The following is a 16,914-nucleotide window of genomic DNA, read 5'->3' as shown; positions in this document are numbered from 1 at the left end:
AAAATACTGGGGTCCTGGTTCGCAGGATCCCAGTAGACACAGTCAAACACACTGACAACAGGCAGTAAATGGGGGTAACCATGCCAAGAAAGAGTACTTTCCTACAATTATCAATGTATATGCTCGAATTCTAAACCGCCTTAGAGAGCCAATTTCAACTCCATCTGTTATCAGGAGGGAGGTAGACTCAACCTCCACTGAAATGCAGATCCACAGGCCGATAGCCATTGTCCACATGAAACATCAAGAACCGGTGAAGAGACGAAGAGCTGGACTCTACCCTCCAGTCTGGATGAATTCACTATTGAGAAGTTATGAGACACACAGTGGGGAAAGCCTCACAGCTTCAGTGTACTTGTGCCTTCACCTTAACAAGTGGAGCTGGGCTCTGCTGTACTAAGCTACTGTTCCTCATAAGCGGAGAAACTTATTCCCAGAAGACCACTGGGTAGGACACATCCCATCCGTTGACTTAACAGGCTGCTACAAATAAATAAAAAAAAATAAAAAAAGATGGAAATCGTAGTGGGAAGTGAACCTTTCACCGTGCCTTAGACTACTTCTAGCTGTTGCATATTTTGCCTGGTGTCCTATACAGGAAAAGGACTGCACTGGGTTTTCAAGAACATGGTACTGCCCCAAGGTCTAGTGTACCGTACTTTTCACGTCCAGTTCGACAAAGTCATAATGGTACAGCCTTTTCTGCCCAGCAGTATGCAGTTCTTGGAGCATCTCGTGGTTATCAAACAACAAGCAGAGGTTGACCTGACTGCCATTTTCGCACTGAGTGCCCAGCATTTGCATCGATAGAATAAAGCTAAACTGCACAACAAACATGCTTTCCAGGCAAAATCTTGCAGCAAGAGCTGCCCACCAAATAAAAAAAAAAATAGGAGGATGTGGGAAAAAAAAAAAATGCTGGAGAAAAAAAAGAAATGATGGATCAAAATCGATGAGAGAAACAGTTCAATTCTACAGCAAGTAGCAGAGAAAACGAAAAGTGGTGTGCTACACAGGCACGCATGCATGGTGAGTGAATGCACACAGCTACGATGCCCAGCAATTTCTCCTGTTATAGGACTGAGGGTACAGTAACCAAGAGGTGGGATTGGGACAGGGCCCGGAACTAGGAGTTCTGAACACATGACAGCATGCAACAAGCATGGGTTTATGCTTGCATTGTGCACAGCGGTTCACAACTTAATACCGTAACACTGTCAGAGTTAAACAAATGTAACAATTGGCTATGAGTTAGCCTCCGATTTGTCCCTCTCGGGTGAGGAAGGTGAGCCTGAAAAACTTTTAGCCAGCTGATTTTATGTATGTGTCAGAGTATTTTAAAAAACGAAAGTGTGTGTTTTTTTTTTTTTAATTCTTCCAATACAAACAAACGTATTAATAGCTTGTATTGTATTTAAACACAAAAACCTTGGGACCACTCACTCGAGACAAATTAGTCGGTTCAGCATTCACGTTTCCATGTCGCAGACAAAAGGGGAAGGGATGCCTACAAACTGAATCTTCTGGCACCCTCCGTTTATGAAGGCTCGGGGGGATCGGGCGGAGAAGACGCCGACTACAGAGGCATGTACACATGGAGATAACACTCCAGTGGAATCTCTCGAGGCCTGTACCGGGATACGAACCTTTAGGTCAGTAAACCTGCTGAAATAAACTACAGGATGTGTGGGAAGGTGGTGGGGCTGGAATTAGCTCCAGGAAAGAGGGACATGGGACACTAGTACGGGGGAGAATCTTCGCAAGTGGACTGGAGACTATTCCCTTGCAGCAACTTTACACTTTTTTTTTTTAGGTCAAGCGCACATGCGCTTTGACCTGTTTTAAGTATTGTGGGCTTTTAACCACACCCACCTCACGCCCATCACACTCACTGGGCTTGCCTTTAAAAAAAAATCATCATTGGTAAATGCTTCACATTTGTTCCTCCTTGGGGCGGTTTTATTACAGCCTTGCAGATTGACCCCGGTTACATGGATAATTGCACTTTTGCAGATACATTTGACCGTGAGCTAACTTTTTTTTTTCCTTTTGTTCGCTCCTTCGCGCTCATGCTCATGGTGGCCCTGGCGCTTTGAATCAGCTCATTTACGCCAACTAATATTTTACACCTCATTTTCAATTTGTTTGGCAAGAAAAGTCCAGTCAGGAATTTACAATAGCTCTAACTCTAGCAAATGTGAGACCCATTGCATTGCAAATGCTTTTTTTTTTTTTTTTAAGTGATTAGTGGGGAGTGTTAAGAAAATGCAAGCAAGACTGGAGAAGCAGGACACCGTTACCGAAGGGCTCGGTGGTTGGAATACTGAGAGTTCCTCCTTATCAAAGTGATGGTGGACTAAAGAGGGTACTGGGAAAAGTTTTGTGCGACTTGAAGGAGTGTAACATAGTTGCAAGGGAGTTGCGATAAGATCCACCAATAGCAAAGTGCCCAAAGGTGGGAGATAGGAGTGAAGTTACAATCATGGTGAAACTAAGATGCAGTAATATCACAGATCGCATTCTCTTTGCAGAAAGTGTGTGGAGGGGCTGTGCAGGATCACCAGAGAGATCACTTCAAGCATTCTATCTACTCATCACGTTATTGTTTGTTGCAGTAGATGTCCTAAGTGCAATGGGTATGCCGAGACATGGGTCCCATTCTCACTATGTCACAGTACTCAATTTATAACTCATTTACAAGACCAAAGTATGCCGTAATCTATCTTGGGTTACTAGTGTTCCCATCTGGAGGAGACCGTGCCCGGAAGTTCGGATTGGACCATGACTACTTCACATAAGGCAGGTTTCTGTTAGGGTGGCTTATTGGGCGAATAAAGGACTTGAAATCGCCTCAAGTGATGGCAAGTGGAGGAGAATAATGATAACATTCATTCCATCCTTTTGTTTGTTGCAGTAGTCGCTCCAGTATCACGCAAGACTGAAGGCCCACAACCAAGGAGAATAAACTGCCTATAATCTTACATCTAAAGGTTACTTATTTTGCGCAGAAGTGTACAAGAAGAGAAGGGATTTGTTTTGAGAGTGATATTATACAACATTAGACCTAAACAGAATTATCTTGGTCTTAGAGACTTTGAGGATTTAAAAGTACAGAGTGAAATTCCAGTAGAAGAGACCCATCACTGTAGCAGAGAGTTTAGGAAAATAAGACAAGATTTAAAGCAAATTCTGCTTCACTGCCTTTAGTAAAATGATTGATAGAGTTTTAAGTATTATTTTCAATTGGTGCAAGATGTCTATCACAGTAGATTGCCTCTGCATTCTCAGATGCAGGGTTTACGCATCTAGGTGTTAATATTTCTGGAGTAATGCCATAAGACCAAAATTGACATCCTGCTAAGATAAAAACGTAAAAAAATGAATGGGATTTCTTGCTGCATACCAAGAAATAGCCAAAAATAAATAAATAAATAAAAAAAAAAAACCATTAAAATTTCTGGCACGGGTTAGTTTCTTCTATGTCGCAAGGGGTATGGGGTTAGATCATAACTGAATGCAGGCTGCAAAAAAAAAAAAAAATCATAAAAATGTTACACTGCAGGTGTAGTGACGAATAATTTACTCAACCTAACCGTAATGCACTTAACTCATAATCTGGTCTCAAATCCTAGCACATATTTTAAAGAGCTACTTTTTCTTCATTATCTCATATGAGAGCACCTTCAAATATGCAAGTTCGGCATTTCCGTTGTACAAAAAAAATATTTGTCTGATTTAATAGACAAAACTTTTGCTCTATGTATAATAAGAATGTAGCCGACATAAAGGGCACACTTAACCTCCTGGCCTGCCTCTTAGTTCACTAACAGCATTGTCATTAGGACAGGGCACAAATGCTTCTCAGTTCTTATTTAAAACCTCACTTTTAATAAATTACTAAAGCATTATTTGGTAGCATGCTGTCAATTACAAACAGTTCATTATCCATTGAAATGGCCACAAACGTTTCCACTAACATGCAGTCGTAATGCTATATCTATTTACCGTGTAAACAATCTGTTGAAATTGTGTTTCAGCAAAAATGCATATTATTTGCACATCACCAGGTAAAGTGATCAGATTTGTTTTCATCCTACTAAAAAAGTTTTTCCCCCCCATCACACAATCACAAACAAGTGTTTTCATAACTAAAACTACATTTTGAAATGTGTGTACAGTTAATTCACAAGCTACTTAAATGTGTGCTAGAAAAAACCCAGACAACCTACAGCCTTTCATTTTACACTCTTTGTACAACACACCTCAGTCTCTGATGGCAGATCAAAAGTCACAAGATAAAAACAAGATTTAAAGGCATTTTTATTTCTCATTCGCTTTCTGGCAGAACATATGTTCTTTATCAGCTCACCAGAACAGGCCAATGTGTCCCAGAACTAGCTGGCTCTGATAAAATCAGACTGGTCATAGTGACTATGCCAGTAGATTTCTCGAGGCCTGGAATGGTTCTGGACGTTTGGGGCCAGAGTCCCCCCTACCCCAACGGCCTACACCAGCAGCAAAAAAGATCTGTGGTGGCCCAGTGGAGTCATACACCTCCCGCAAGTCCATGCCTGACGGCCTTGTGAGTCCAGCTACAGAAATGACTCCAGTGTGTCCCTGGGTTCATAATACAAATTTAATGAACATATAGGTATTTCAGGAATATAAGAGTAGGGGAAAAAGAAATACAAGATGAGTCTTTCACAGTGTTACACCTTAAGACAAAGGCACCTAAACCGCCAGAAGCAAACATTCCATTTACGCAAAGTGGAAGACCCAGAGGATAAATTGTGGTGCAATAGCATATGCTTGTGGGCCACTGAACACAATGTAGAACCTAATAAAGGATTAGGTTGTCGAAATTCTGATACTCCAGGGTCTCTCAGTTTCTTTCTCAGTCGAAAAGGCACACAGGGCCAAATTTCCCAACCCACCGGCCTCACTCTTCCAATCATTGCATGGCTTCTCAGTTACATAGATCACAATGCTATCCTGTGGGCTGTGAGGTTGACCCTCAACCCTCTATAAGAACACAAGACTACTTTGGTTCATCAAATCTATTTAGGCAGTGCTAAAACAATTCAACAGCTTTGACACATGTAAGAGGAGGCCCAGGGAACTGGCACCAACGTACATGATGTTGTCACAAAAAGGCTCACGATAATAGAGTGAAAGGTTAAGACTTCATTACCCGAAAGAAGGTATGGGATCAACCACCAGGATGAAAAATGGCAGGATGAAGCAAAAAAAAAAAAAAAAAAAATGAACGTTCCTCCTGCCAATCCATACCTCTGTTAAATGTAGAGGTTAAAATTCTTGCCAACATCTAGTCTAGAGGTATAGTCCGTGATCTTTTTTGTACATGCAGACCAGTGCGGCTTTTACGCTCCATAGATTAGCAAGATTAAATCTGCGTAAATCAATTTTGAGTACAAGGGAGATATTTCCATTCTACACATCAGGAAGCTTTATAAGGTCTCTCATTATAAGGCGATTGGCTACTGGTCCTAAGCCCCAATTGACAAACCCTTGATCGCAGTAGACAGAATTTGCATGGGCACCAATATATACCTGCGCACTCTGTTGGGACAGGAGTGCCTTGGATTGACTACAAGCTACAGATAGTTTATCAATGACCAGAAAGGCTGCTCTAGTATTGCGTGACCGGGCAGACTAATAGTACTATGCTTACCCACAATGCTGTTGCTCAGGGAGAAGTGGCACCCTTGCAAGGATTCAGGAAATGGGAACTGATCAGAATTTACGCCCTAAGTGACCTGTTTGGGCATTGATCCATGAAACCCGTGGAGAAGTCTAAACCCCTGTTTAATTTGCGGAAAGGGGGAAGTATTTAAATATCTTCAGACTTTGAGTTCACTACCTTGTTACAGCATGACCTTTTGTGACATACCACTCTTGCCTGAACACCAGGGTATTAGCAAATCAACTAGACAATGATGATGTGCTTTATCTACAAAACCAAATGGATGTGGTGCCCTTTACAGCAAGCCTTTGGCCCCGGACTGTAGGTCTTGTGCCCTTACAGAACTTGCCATAAATTTAATAGTAGGATTGTTCCTTCTTTCATATAGTTGGGCATGTATAGCAGGACGCATGACATTCAGAAAGCTGAAGTGGTCTATATTATTATGGAAGAAATCCCTCCGACATTACATTGCTATGCTTGGCTTAATGGGAGGAAGGGTGGAGGGGGGGTGTCTGAAGAGGTCTAGATACAAACCAATACTGTTGAAGGATCAGCCTCAGTGGCAAAACAAGATATAACCTGGGAATAGAGTGGGGCACAAAAGGCATATAGAGAAATGGAACAGGTTCGTTCTTGGCATCCGGGAAGCCACTTTGTGAGAGACATGGACGGCCCTGAAAATATTTAAATACAGCAGACCCTTCTAAGAAAGCTATAACATTTACAAACAAGCAGGTCTGTAACTTGACTATCATGCATCACATTACTTTCCTCTCTAAGCTGTGAATGTATGTTTTGGCTCTTTATAACTCTTGATGCTTCTCACCAAATCCTGTGTTTGTCTCTTCATAACTCCAAATATTGACTTTTTTCTTATTTTCCCATGTGGACAACCTGACTTTTTCATACTGTAAAAGCCATACTTTGTTTCCACTGCCATGTTTCAATAAAAAACTATTTTGAAAAAAATGTCTTTCTGCCTTGTTAAAGAAGTGGGGAAGGGGCGGAGGAGTAGAAGGACAGAAAACATAAAATTAAATTATTTTATATATTTATTCTATACTTGCTTATGTTCCACCAGTGATAGCATTAACTAGGTTGAGACATCCATTTTCATGAACAGATATTAGTCCTTAAACTTGATTGCAGCATCTCAATTTCTAAATTAAAATGTGTGACCACCGATAATACCTTGTCCTCCCCTGGACAGGGTTGTAATCACCGGTAGAAACATTATCCAAGCATAAAGCATTTACAAAATATTGGTCACAGAAAAATTGCCAAATTTCCAATCTCACTATAACTCTCAAACTTACCTCAGCAGCCTCTTCAAGTTGAGCTGTGCACCTACTAAAGTTAGTCACATGCATTTCGACTTCTGAAATGAAAGAAAAATATTATAAAAAGTCTTCATACTATACCAAAATTATAAGGTATTCAAAAAACGTACAGTCTTTCAACATTAAGATCAGTGGGATGGTCCTAAATTTGGGCCAGTTCCCTTGTTGGATTTGTCTTGCAAATCTAGCTCTGTAACACACAGGCTTTTACCATTTTCGTGGGGCAAATTTATTTGGCAACACGGAGTGGGACAAAAACTCATTTAAGTAGGGACAAGCTCAATATTATCCTTATTTTGAAGAGATGACAGTACAGTTTTTGCAGCACTTTCCCAGTACCCATTATTTAATTCTAAAAGAAAAGCCACAGCTTTTTGTTTAATTAGTAGTCTGCTTGTGAAAGCCAAACAAGCCCATAGCATTCTAAAAGGAACCAAAGTCACTAATAGCAATGAAGTGCTGACAGAAACTTCAACACTGTGTCTACCCTCTGTCTATTATATAATAATCCATCTATTCCTTAAACGGACATTCTGTTTACAATCTGGGTCATTGTCAGCTGTGCCTTCTCGACAGAAGCTTCAAGACTCTTTGAAAATGAGCACTGTATCTTGTTTAAAACGCTATCTTTTCATAAAAGCTGACCATCTAACTGCAAATAATGCCTATTACTCGCTCTGCCTTCCTAGTAGAGCTCTGAATTCTATAGCCAGAACGTGTTTAAGATAAAGCTTGTTTTATCTGAAACCCTGTATTCTTAACTATATAATTAAATGTTTATCTTCATTTACTGCAAGACATCAGAGTATAGTCCAGTATTTCACTCACTTCATAGAATAATCCTTGCATATAAAAAAAAAGAATTGTTGTCTTGCTAAGTGCACCAACATATAACCAGGTAAAATACAAATACACAATAGATGACTTGAGCACTAAGCTCCTTAATTGCTATCTCGGAGTTTGTGTCACATGTATGTGAGGAGGTCATCAAAATATCCTGATTGCAGCTATTTTAAACTACACACCCATACATCCACATGCAAAGGCAGTGGCAAACGCCACTGGGTACTTTAATAAAGAACCCTGCGCCCTACACTATAAAGCTATTACAAGCCACAGAAACTCCATGACCTTATAGAGAAACAAGGCTGAAAGCAAAATTCCTTTATAAGGTTATGGAACCCCGAACTGGCCTGCAATTTCCTTATCTAGGTCCGGGGTACTTTATTCCTTATAATACACGGTCACATCATCACCTTTCCCAAAAACAGCTTAAAGCCTTAGTGCGTAGCTCTTTCATATGAAAGAGAAAGCATGTTTGCAACCATTAAGAATGAAAATAAAATCTTCAGTGCAAAATCAAGCACACAAAAAAACTGTTAAATATTTGTTGCAAAATATATTAGAATCATTTTACTACATGTCATGTTTTATTTTAAAGTTACAGTACCTCAAAATGCAGGGAGATTCTAACTTTTCTACAATTACCTAAGAAGTGCAAAAAAGAAACCTGTTGCCAGAAATAGCTCTTTCTGATAATCACTGTACACCTACGAAAACATGTTGCCAGAAATATCTTTCTGATAATCACTGTACACCTACGAAAACAGGGCACAAGAAAGATAAGCCATGTTTCATTTTTTGTTTTGTTAAACTGCTGCCTTAATTATGCTCTGTAACCTGGCCTGCATTTACCCTGGGCTGCTGCCTCTAGTAGGAGGCACTGTGATGGTAGAAATAAATTGTAATAAGTTATTACAGTTGAGCTGCTACATCATTTCTTTATAATCAGTGACTATGTGCATGACAAGTTGCCTTTCGTAAAGAAATTAGACTGCTTTTTATGCAGGGGTTGCAGAATCCCATCTATATTATATAATAATAATACATAGGATACAGTACCCCCTGCAGTACTTTAGAAGGATATTGCAAGTCACAGAGCCATTCAAAGACCATATAGGGGAAAGAGACCGAAGGCAGGGTTCATTTATAAGGTGGCAGAACTCCGAGGTGACTTGCAATATCTTCATAATGCACAGCGGGGTACTTGTAATACACAGTTACACCATCCTCTCCCACAAATCACTTAAATCCTTGGTGTGCAGTTCCTACCTATGAAGGAAAGAAGATGTTTGCAAACATGAACAGAAATAGAATTTCTAGTGCAAAATTTAACACATCAAAAAAGGTGCTAGCTATTTGTTGTACAAATAAATTAGAATCAGTTTAATACATCATATTTTTTAAAAGGCAAAGTGGAAACACACAGAAATATTCTAACTTTCCTATAACTACCTTAGGAGTATCATTTTCATTTTTTTAAACCGCTGCTTTAATTATTCTCCGTGCCCTGACCTTCCTTTCCCCTCAGCTGCTGGACCTGGCAGCAGGCATTGTGACATCAGAACTCAACTGTAATACATTACATTTGAGACCAATGGTCATTTCTTTATAAATCGGCGAGTAGGTTAGTCACAAGTCCTCAATTATAAAGAAATTAGGGACAGATTTAATGTAGGAATTGCAAAACTCGTGTGTCATGGCAGCTAACTTTATTATGGCCCAATAACCTGTTAATTAGAGTAACTGTGCTAATAAATGTGTGTTTACTACATTGTTAATGTCAAATTGGAATTGATAACCACAGCACACCAAAATGGGCATGAGAAAAACACAATTTGTTTCCTCACAGATTTAATGTAACAAGTGAGTTACACACGGGAACAACTCTCCTTATAGTGTGACGATTTTGCCTTGCTTCAAAAATGTAACCCCTTGCATCCTGGTTCAGGTTAAAAAAAAAACGTTTGTTAAACCAAATACACTTGTAAAAATGATATGGCATAAAAATATGTGGTATTCATTACCGTTGTTAAATGAGTGGATTCGCCTCTTGTAAGTCATCGCCTCGCCCCCGTACTAAACAACTGTAATAAACTACAGAACGTACTCTATACATCTGCATACATTCTATACATGTAATTGTGTACAGTGTAAGATCTTTTTTCCCACCATTGTTGTGTGGGAAGATACCACGGTTGGCGAAAGGTACTCCCATTTCTGCAAAAAATGGTAATTCATAGTAGGTTTCTCAATATGCATAAGCACAAATGATGTGTGCTGGCCCGTTTTTTCCGGTGTGGCAGTTATAGAGAAAGGTGTTTATCCCGAACCAGGCCACACGAGGTGAAATGCATTCACCGAGAAACTCACACTAAAATAAGTAGTACTGCTACTATCAGCAGAGTTGTTTACATGTGGACAGTCATTTTAACTCGCTGTTTGTGAAAGACAATAAGCTGTCTTTTCACGGGACATTTACACTGTACTATGGTGATTAACTTTGACCTTTGCGCAATAGTAATAAATGCGAATGGGGTTCTTACAACACTGGCTTTAGATAAACGTAATTGTATGCACGATATACCGCAATATTACTGCTCTGAGATTGGCTCTGTGTTACAGATATACGGCATATTCTCTTGAGGCTTTTCGTTGAATTCCTGAGCAGTCTGTTATTTCTGGGCTTCATACTATCCAGAAGAGTTCACCACAGGTACCTGGCCATAACACCGGTGCATTCCAAGATGGCAGCCTACTTACTGCCTAGCGGGCCCGCAGTGAAGGCTTACTCCAGAAGATGAAAGGGCTCAGAAACTCAGATTTGGCACGGCACACCAATGAACACTCAATAGACAACCTACAGTCAGTACTTTTGTTTACATAATTAAAATTACTCTAACGGGAAAGCTATTCTAAGAGTTACAACTAACATGTGTAATGAAAACAAGGAAGTGTCAGCACCTTCTGGGATTGAGACCTGAATCCAGGCACATTTATAGTTACTCAAACACAGGAATTTTTGTTAAAGTTGGCCCAGCAAACAATGTTATCCGAGTGGGCATGATTGAGATCGACTAAGGGATCATTAGAGGTATTCTGACTGCAATGCTTCTATAGAATCTAAAAAGAGAGCAAAGTTTATGGACGCAGTGATTGGAACTCTCCTGGTGCCCAAAAATGGAGCTCACAAAAACCTACCACTCCAAAAAAGGATCCCAGCTAACAAAAGTGTTTAGATGCACCTGGCAGCGGGAGTGAGAAAAATACCTTAGGATGACCAGGACTAGATCACCAGGGTCTGGCCAGGGACACTTTCCAGTTAACTGGAATCCATTAACTAGTTAAGGACCAGTCTGGCACCTAAATCACAGATGGAAAGAGATGTAAATAGTCGGAAAGCTTCCATTAGGATGTATAAAGTTTCTCTTACAATTTAGCGCCGTTTACCTCAGGATGTACTAGTTGTGGTTAAGACTTTCCAAAGGGTAGGGCATACACAGAACCTGGACCAAACACTGTGGCCAATGGTGATGTCAGTACACACTGCTAACAGGTAGGTTTAGAGAAGATTTCATAGCAGCTACAATTGGCAATATCTCCAAAATTTGAGGGCTATAAAGATGAAGAGGTGCCAGAACCAAGGCTAAATCCTTCAGCCAGTAGAATATGAACTCTCACTAGAGGTATGAGGACGGTCTCCGGGGCCCCCCTGGCCCTAAGAAAAAGGAGTGCAGGTGTACCAGGGATAATGCAGGCTCAACCCTTCTGTAGTTGTGAATGAAACTGAATTGCTCCATTTGAGGTGACTTTTTTTGTTTCTGGTTGGACTATAAAAGCCAGGTCTCTCCTCGGCAGATGTGTCAATTGAGCTGTCCCCATGGCACGGCTGTTCAAATAACTGGGCCTTCTGCAGGTTGTCAGAGACCAAGTCTCTCTCTCCTGGCAGGCCACTCTGGTTTCTTTTTCAGAATCACTGCAGTATTGCTTTTCTGCAGGATTTACCAGGCATATTTCAAGTCTGAAGGCAGGGTAGCAATAAAGCAGACATACTACCTGTGGTCCTTTATAGGTCGAACACGCAAGCGCTTTGATCTGTTGTAAGTATTGTGGGCTTTTAACCACACCCATCTCACGCCCATCACTTTCATTCGTTCCTGGGCTTGTCTTTCAAAAAATCACTTGATGTCATTGGTAAATGCTTTACCTTTGTCCCGCCTTGAGGGTGTTTTTGTCTTGCTTGCAGACTTGCCCGTCACATTGATTATTGCACGATTGCCGATATACTTCAGTGTGGGCGAACTATTTTATTTTTTTTTGTCTCTCCCCTTCGTGTTGCATGTCAGTTATGGCTCTCAGAGCACAAACAGGCACAACAGGGTGAACTAGATCAGCGGTATTGGAGAGCTTATCACATTGTTTAGTTACCTAATCAAAGTAATTTCTTGAGGCTCTACCCTTAAAACACTTTACATTGGTAAATGCTTTACCTAAAACAGAAATCCTTAAAAAAAAAGCCGTTCTCCCAGCACAGCGGATGAGCCAATACTACAATATTCACTGCACTCGGGAAACTTGCCCCATAATGTTTTGCAGGACATTACTTTAACAAAGATTTTTGCTCATAACTCAGCCTGTGGTGGTCTTAGGACAATGGGACCACATCCACAACGTTCAGCACGACTCACTCTTTCCATCTAGGTCATCCCTGGGTCCCCACACTGGGTTAGCAAGGACCCCAAAATAATAACCCCTGCCATCGAGTGTCCTTTTAAGTGCACTCATGGCTAAAATGTTTGTTTTACTGCTGGGAATAGCTTTTGCTCAAAGGCCCTTGTTTGTAATATCGCTATAAGCTGCTAGCCCTGAAAATGTGTAAAGCATTACGCCCTCTAGGGGCTAAATAGAAGGTTACACCGCAATACTTTCTGCCATTTTCGTTTTGTGTGGTTATACACTTTAGGGGTTAACTATATAGTCACATGGCCATGTTTCTTACTAATGCTGTTTTCATTGTGGTGTCTTCTAGGGGCTGTTCTAAGCATTACAGTCATAGCAACACTGGAATTATATGGCAGGAAAATATGAAATTGTGAGGCAGGGTTGACCAATTTATGTGGCAAGAATAGTCCACTTACGAATTTACAATGCCAATAGCTCTAACTCAAGCAAACGCGAGACCTATCACATTATAAATGCTTGTTTCTTTAACTAGTGTGTAGGCCTATGTGGCAACCAGATGACAATGAATCAAGTACTGGCTAAGAGGTCCACCATTTATATGCCTCCGGTTGCCAAGGCAGGAGTTCAGACGCAACCAGTTGGTCTTGCACATTAAAAGGTTTGTCGTCCTTTAAAACTGAAGGGGAATCATGGACTTTTTGTTGTCAAGATTTCATGGACGTCTGAGTGGAGAGACCACATTTGTACCCATTTAATCGACCAAGGTATTATGTTTATGCACACCAGACTGAAGCTTGCATCTGATTTCAGTGTCAAGAGATGTGGCCAACACAGGAAACAGGGGAAGAGTAAGATTAAACCACGAAGTTGAAACAAACTGGATCAATGTGAATGGTTTAGGGAGGAGCAGAAAGATGTGTGTACATGCAGACTGGGGTGTTTGAGATGGACATTTAAGAAAAACTATTTTGAGCAGCGCAGTGCAAGCATGCATGCACAAATGGATCGTACCATTCACCAGTCCATCTGTGAACCACTCATCCCACATACACAAAAAAAAAACTCACTAAGTTTATTTCCCATTCCCTTCATGATGCATGCAAAAGATCCCACATATGAACTGAACCCTTCGTTACTGAAACTGGATGGAAAAATGGTTTCTTGCAGCTACTCTGGGAGAAGACTGAACCCTAATAACAGGAACAGGACTAGTGGTCACAGGTCACTGGGGAGATGGTGAGCAGGTAAATGAAACCTTCAACAAGACCCTCTTTTGGAGACCAACTAGGTTTATTCCCAAAAGACTCAGACTCACAGGGGCAAGAGTCTGTACGGCAGGATTAACCATTCAAGTGGAATCTATAAGCCCTAAGCCGGTGCAAACCTTGGCCAAAAGTACTGCAGTTGCTTTATAGAAGTAGGGGAGACAAGTGGTCACAAATAACCCTGTGAAGAGATGGAAGAGGAAACTGATTCAGGACAGCATATTTCACACAGTCTGGATCTCACTGTGGCAGCAGACCAGCCAATGACACTTTGGTACAGTCTGATGCAAGGTACATAACACAGTAGTCTATGTTTGTAAACAACTACAGTCACTGCTGTAGCCAAGCACACTCTTCCACAAGAATGAAGCAAGAATCAGGTTGAAGTTTTAAAGCCGGAGAGGGAAGTAAAACGTTGCCAAAAGACTTAAAGAATAGAGCCAAAATAAATAAGCATTTATCGGGTCCAACTGAGACTTATGCTACTCAACAGTAGAGATGAGCATGAAGACTGCAAACACTCTAAACTAGCTAGACATCTAATGGTTTTGGCCTACTGGTCTTTCCACAAGCATAGAGAACATCCATCAAGGAGACCAGAACCGTGGGAAAAAATCTTAATAAGTGGAAGTACTCTAGCAAGGCAATGATATAGAACTGCAAAGAGGAGAACCCTGTGGTGGGCTGGAAAAAAAACAAGAATTTGAAAGGAATCATCCACAGTGTATTAACATCAGGAGCACTTTAGTAAAATATCTAGAAATTATCATCTGAACAGTCCCATTTTAAAAGGTATCAATTACATAAATGACATTGAAAGGAAACTTAGCCGCTCCCTAAAAATAATAAGGTGAAGGTAATCATGCAAAGGGGTTGCCACACAGAGAGGCAGAAAAAACAGACTGTAGTTAAGGAAGGTGTTATGGCATACTCGCTAGCTGAATATGAGGAATGAGGAAAATATTTGAGTCGAGGAACAGATTTCTCAGGGTTTTTTATCCATGTTGGGCAACAAGTTAGCCCTCTACAGGAGCATACTCACAGTGAGATACAAAATCACACGCTTAGGACATAAATGCATCAGGGTCTCACGACAGGAAGCTCCGCCACACATTTTCAGGCCGAAAATGGAAAATTCAATGGACTTTTGGGGTGGGGGGGAGGGGGGTGTGAAATCACCTTGGGTTTTCTTCCTTAGTTCTTCTTGAGTTTGGGAAAGTGCAGCAGTAAGCTCAGCAAGTCTTTTTTGCAAACGCTCTATATCTTCACCTCCAGGAATTGCTTTAATGTGCAAGTGAGCAGCTACTGCCCGTTCTTTAATACCAACCAAGTCTTCTTGCATAGAATCAATGAATGCTTCAATAGGTACACATCCATCTTCATCCTAGAGGAAGAAAACAGAAATATTAGCAAAATTGGGTCTGTCAATGTTTGACATTCCACAATGCCCTTTTGGAAAAGCATGCTAGACAACAGATGTTCTTAAGAATCCATACTGAATAAGGCCTAACAGAAGGAGTGCCAGAATGAGTCATTATAGTGCCTTAAACGTGTGCGGTGATCTTATTGCTCACTCATCAACATACAAACTCATGAGTTATATTAAAGCAGCCAGGTAAAATTCAGTGGCTTGAGATGGTGTATGCAGGTTTATGGAGAGAGAATTATTTCTTCAACATGCTACCAGCTAAAAGTGAATCACTACCCAAAAGGAAAGACAAACTCCAGCACAACTACTAAACTAAGATGTTGTAAGATGGCCAAACGAGCAAATTACTTCACTTTGGTAACACCTTGTCTAGCCGCAGACTCCTTACCTTAAGATGATCCCCAGGAATAAGACTGGATCCAGAAGCTCTTGAAGCAGTACCTCTGCATGCCAGTAGGACATAGCATTCACAGCCACACCGGAACTGACATGCATGTTGGCTATATAAGCGCCATACCCGCTTACTGACATCAGTTACTTTTTGTGAGTTTTTCCACATCGGAGGTGCATAGCACCAAATGTTGCTGATGTACCGCTTTGCAGACACTAAGGACCTCGTAAGGGTTACCTTATATGGAGAAATCCACTGCAGATCGGGCACAGTGGGAGGGTTTGCAAGGAATCGGTGGCTAGACATAGTCTCTACCAGATAAGGCGTTACTGAAAGTAAGCAACTCGTTCTTCTGAGACTTCTAGCTACAGTTTCCTTACCTTAGAATAGATACTCAAGCAATATGTCTTCAGAGGTGAGTCTGAACGGATTTAGACCAGGAAGTCCTTGAAGACCGAACAGCCAAGGTGCCCGTCACAGCAGACCAGATTGTCCAGGCAACAGTGTTTGGAAAACCGTGTGCAGACACACCCCCTGACAGATTCCCAGGACGGGGACTCGGCAACCTAACGGTCATATCCTTTGCTCTGAAGGAGTGAGCACAAAAGCTCTAAGGGGGTTGCATCTTGGCCAATGCAAAGCAAATCTCAATGTATAGCACTATTGTGGGAAAGTACCCTCTTTTTGGCATTCTTACCCCCACGTTTTATCTGCTACCAGTGTGCTTAGAGTGTTTTTTTTTTTTACTGGGATCCTGCTAACCAGGACCCAAGTGATTGTGCCATCTCTCTCCAAATTTAGTTACCTAGAACCTTTGTGCATTGCACAACTGGCATACTGGTATCCCCTTATAAGTCCCTAGTATATGGTGCTCAGGTACCCGAGAAATTGGGCCACCAAGGCTCCCCCATGGGCTGCAGCATGTATTATGCCACCCACGGCAGCCCATGCAAAATGTGTCTGCAGGCCTGCCATTGCAGCCTGCGTGAAAAGGTGCATGCACCCTTTCACCACAAGTCACTACACCAGGTCACTGTAAATCTCCCCTATGGCAGGCCCTCCTAGCCCAGAGGGCACGGTGCAGGTCCCTGTGTGCTAGGGGACCCTAGCATGAGCACAGATGGCCCAACCAACTCCAGTTCCAATGCACTGGACTTTGTAAGTGTGGGGAAGCAATTTTACTTGTTTACTGGACTGGACCTGTGTCCAGCTACATAATGGTATCTCCAAACCTGGAAAGGTTTGGTATCAAACATGCC

At 41.3% G+C, this 16,914-nt stretch overlaps 1 protein-coding gene across 1 annotated transcript in view; it reads right to left on the bottom strand.

Annotated features, from left to right (window-relative positions):
* Nucleotides 1–16,914, bottom strand: part of KIF20B (kinesin family member 20B) — a 434,415-nt gene that overhangs the window by 264,214 nt on the left and 153,287 nt on the right. Inside the window, exons 16-17 of the mRNA XM_069239865.1 lie at nt 15,015–15,219; nt 7,024–7,085 (exon numbers count right to left, since the gene is read on the bottom strand). Coding sequence (XP_069095966.1) covers nt 7,024–7,085; nt 15,015–15,219 — 267 coding nt within the window. The remainder of the gene's footprint in view (nt 1–7,023; nt 7,086–15,014; nt 15,220–16,914) is intronic.

Source organism: Pleurodeles waltl, chromosome 6 (genome assembly GCF_031143425.1).
Source record: "Pleurodeles waltl isolate 20211129_DDA chromosome 6, aPleWal1.hap1.20221129, whole genome shotgun sequence".
In the NCBI taxonomy this organism is placed as follows: domain Eukaryota; kingdom Metazoa; phylum Chordata; class Amphibia; order Caudata; family Salamandridae; genus Pleurodeles; species Pleurodeles waltl.
The sequence above is the reverse complement of the archived record's forward strand: the minus strand, read 5'-3'. Positions and strand labels throughout refer to the sequence as shown.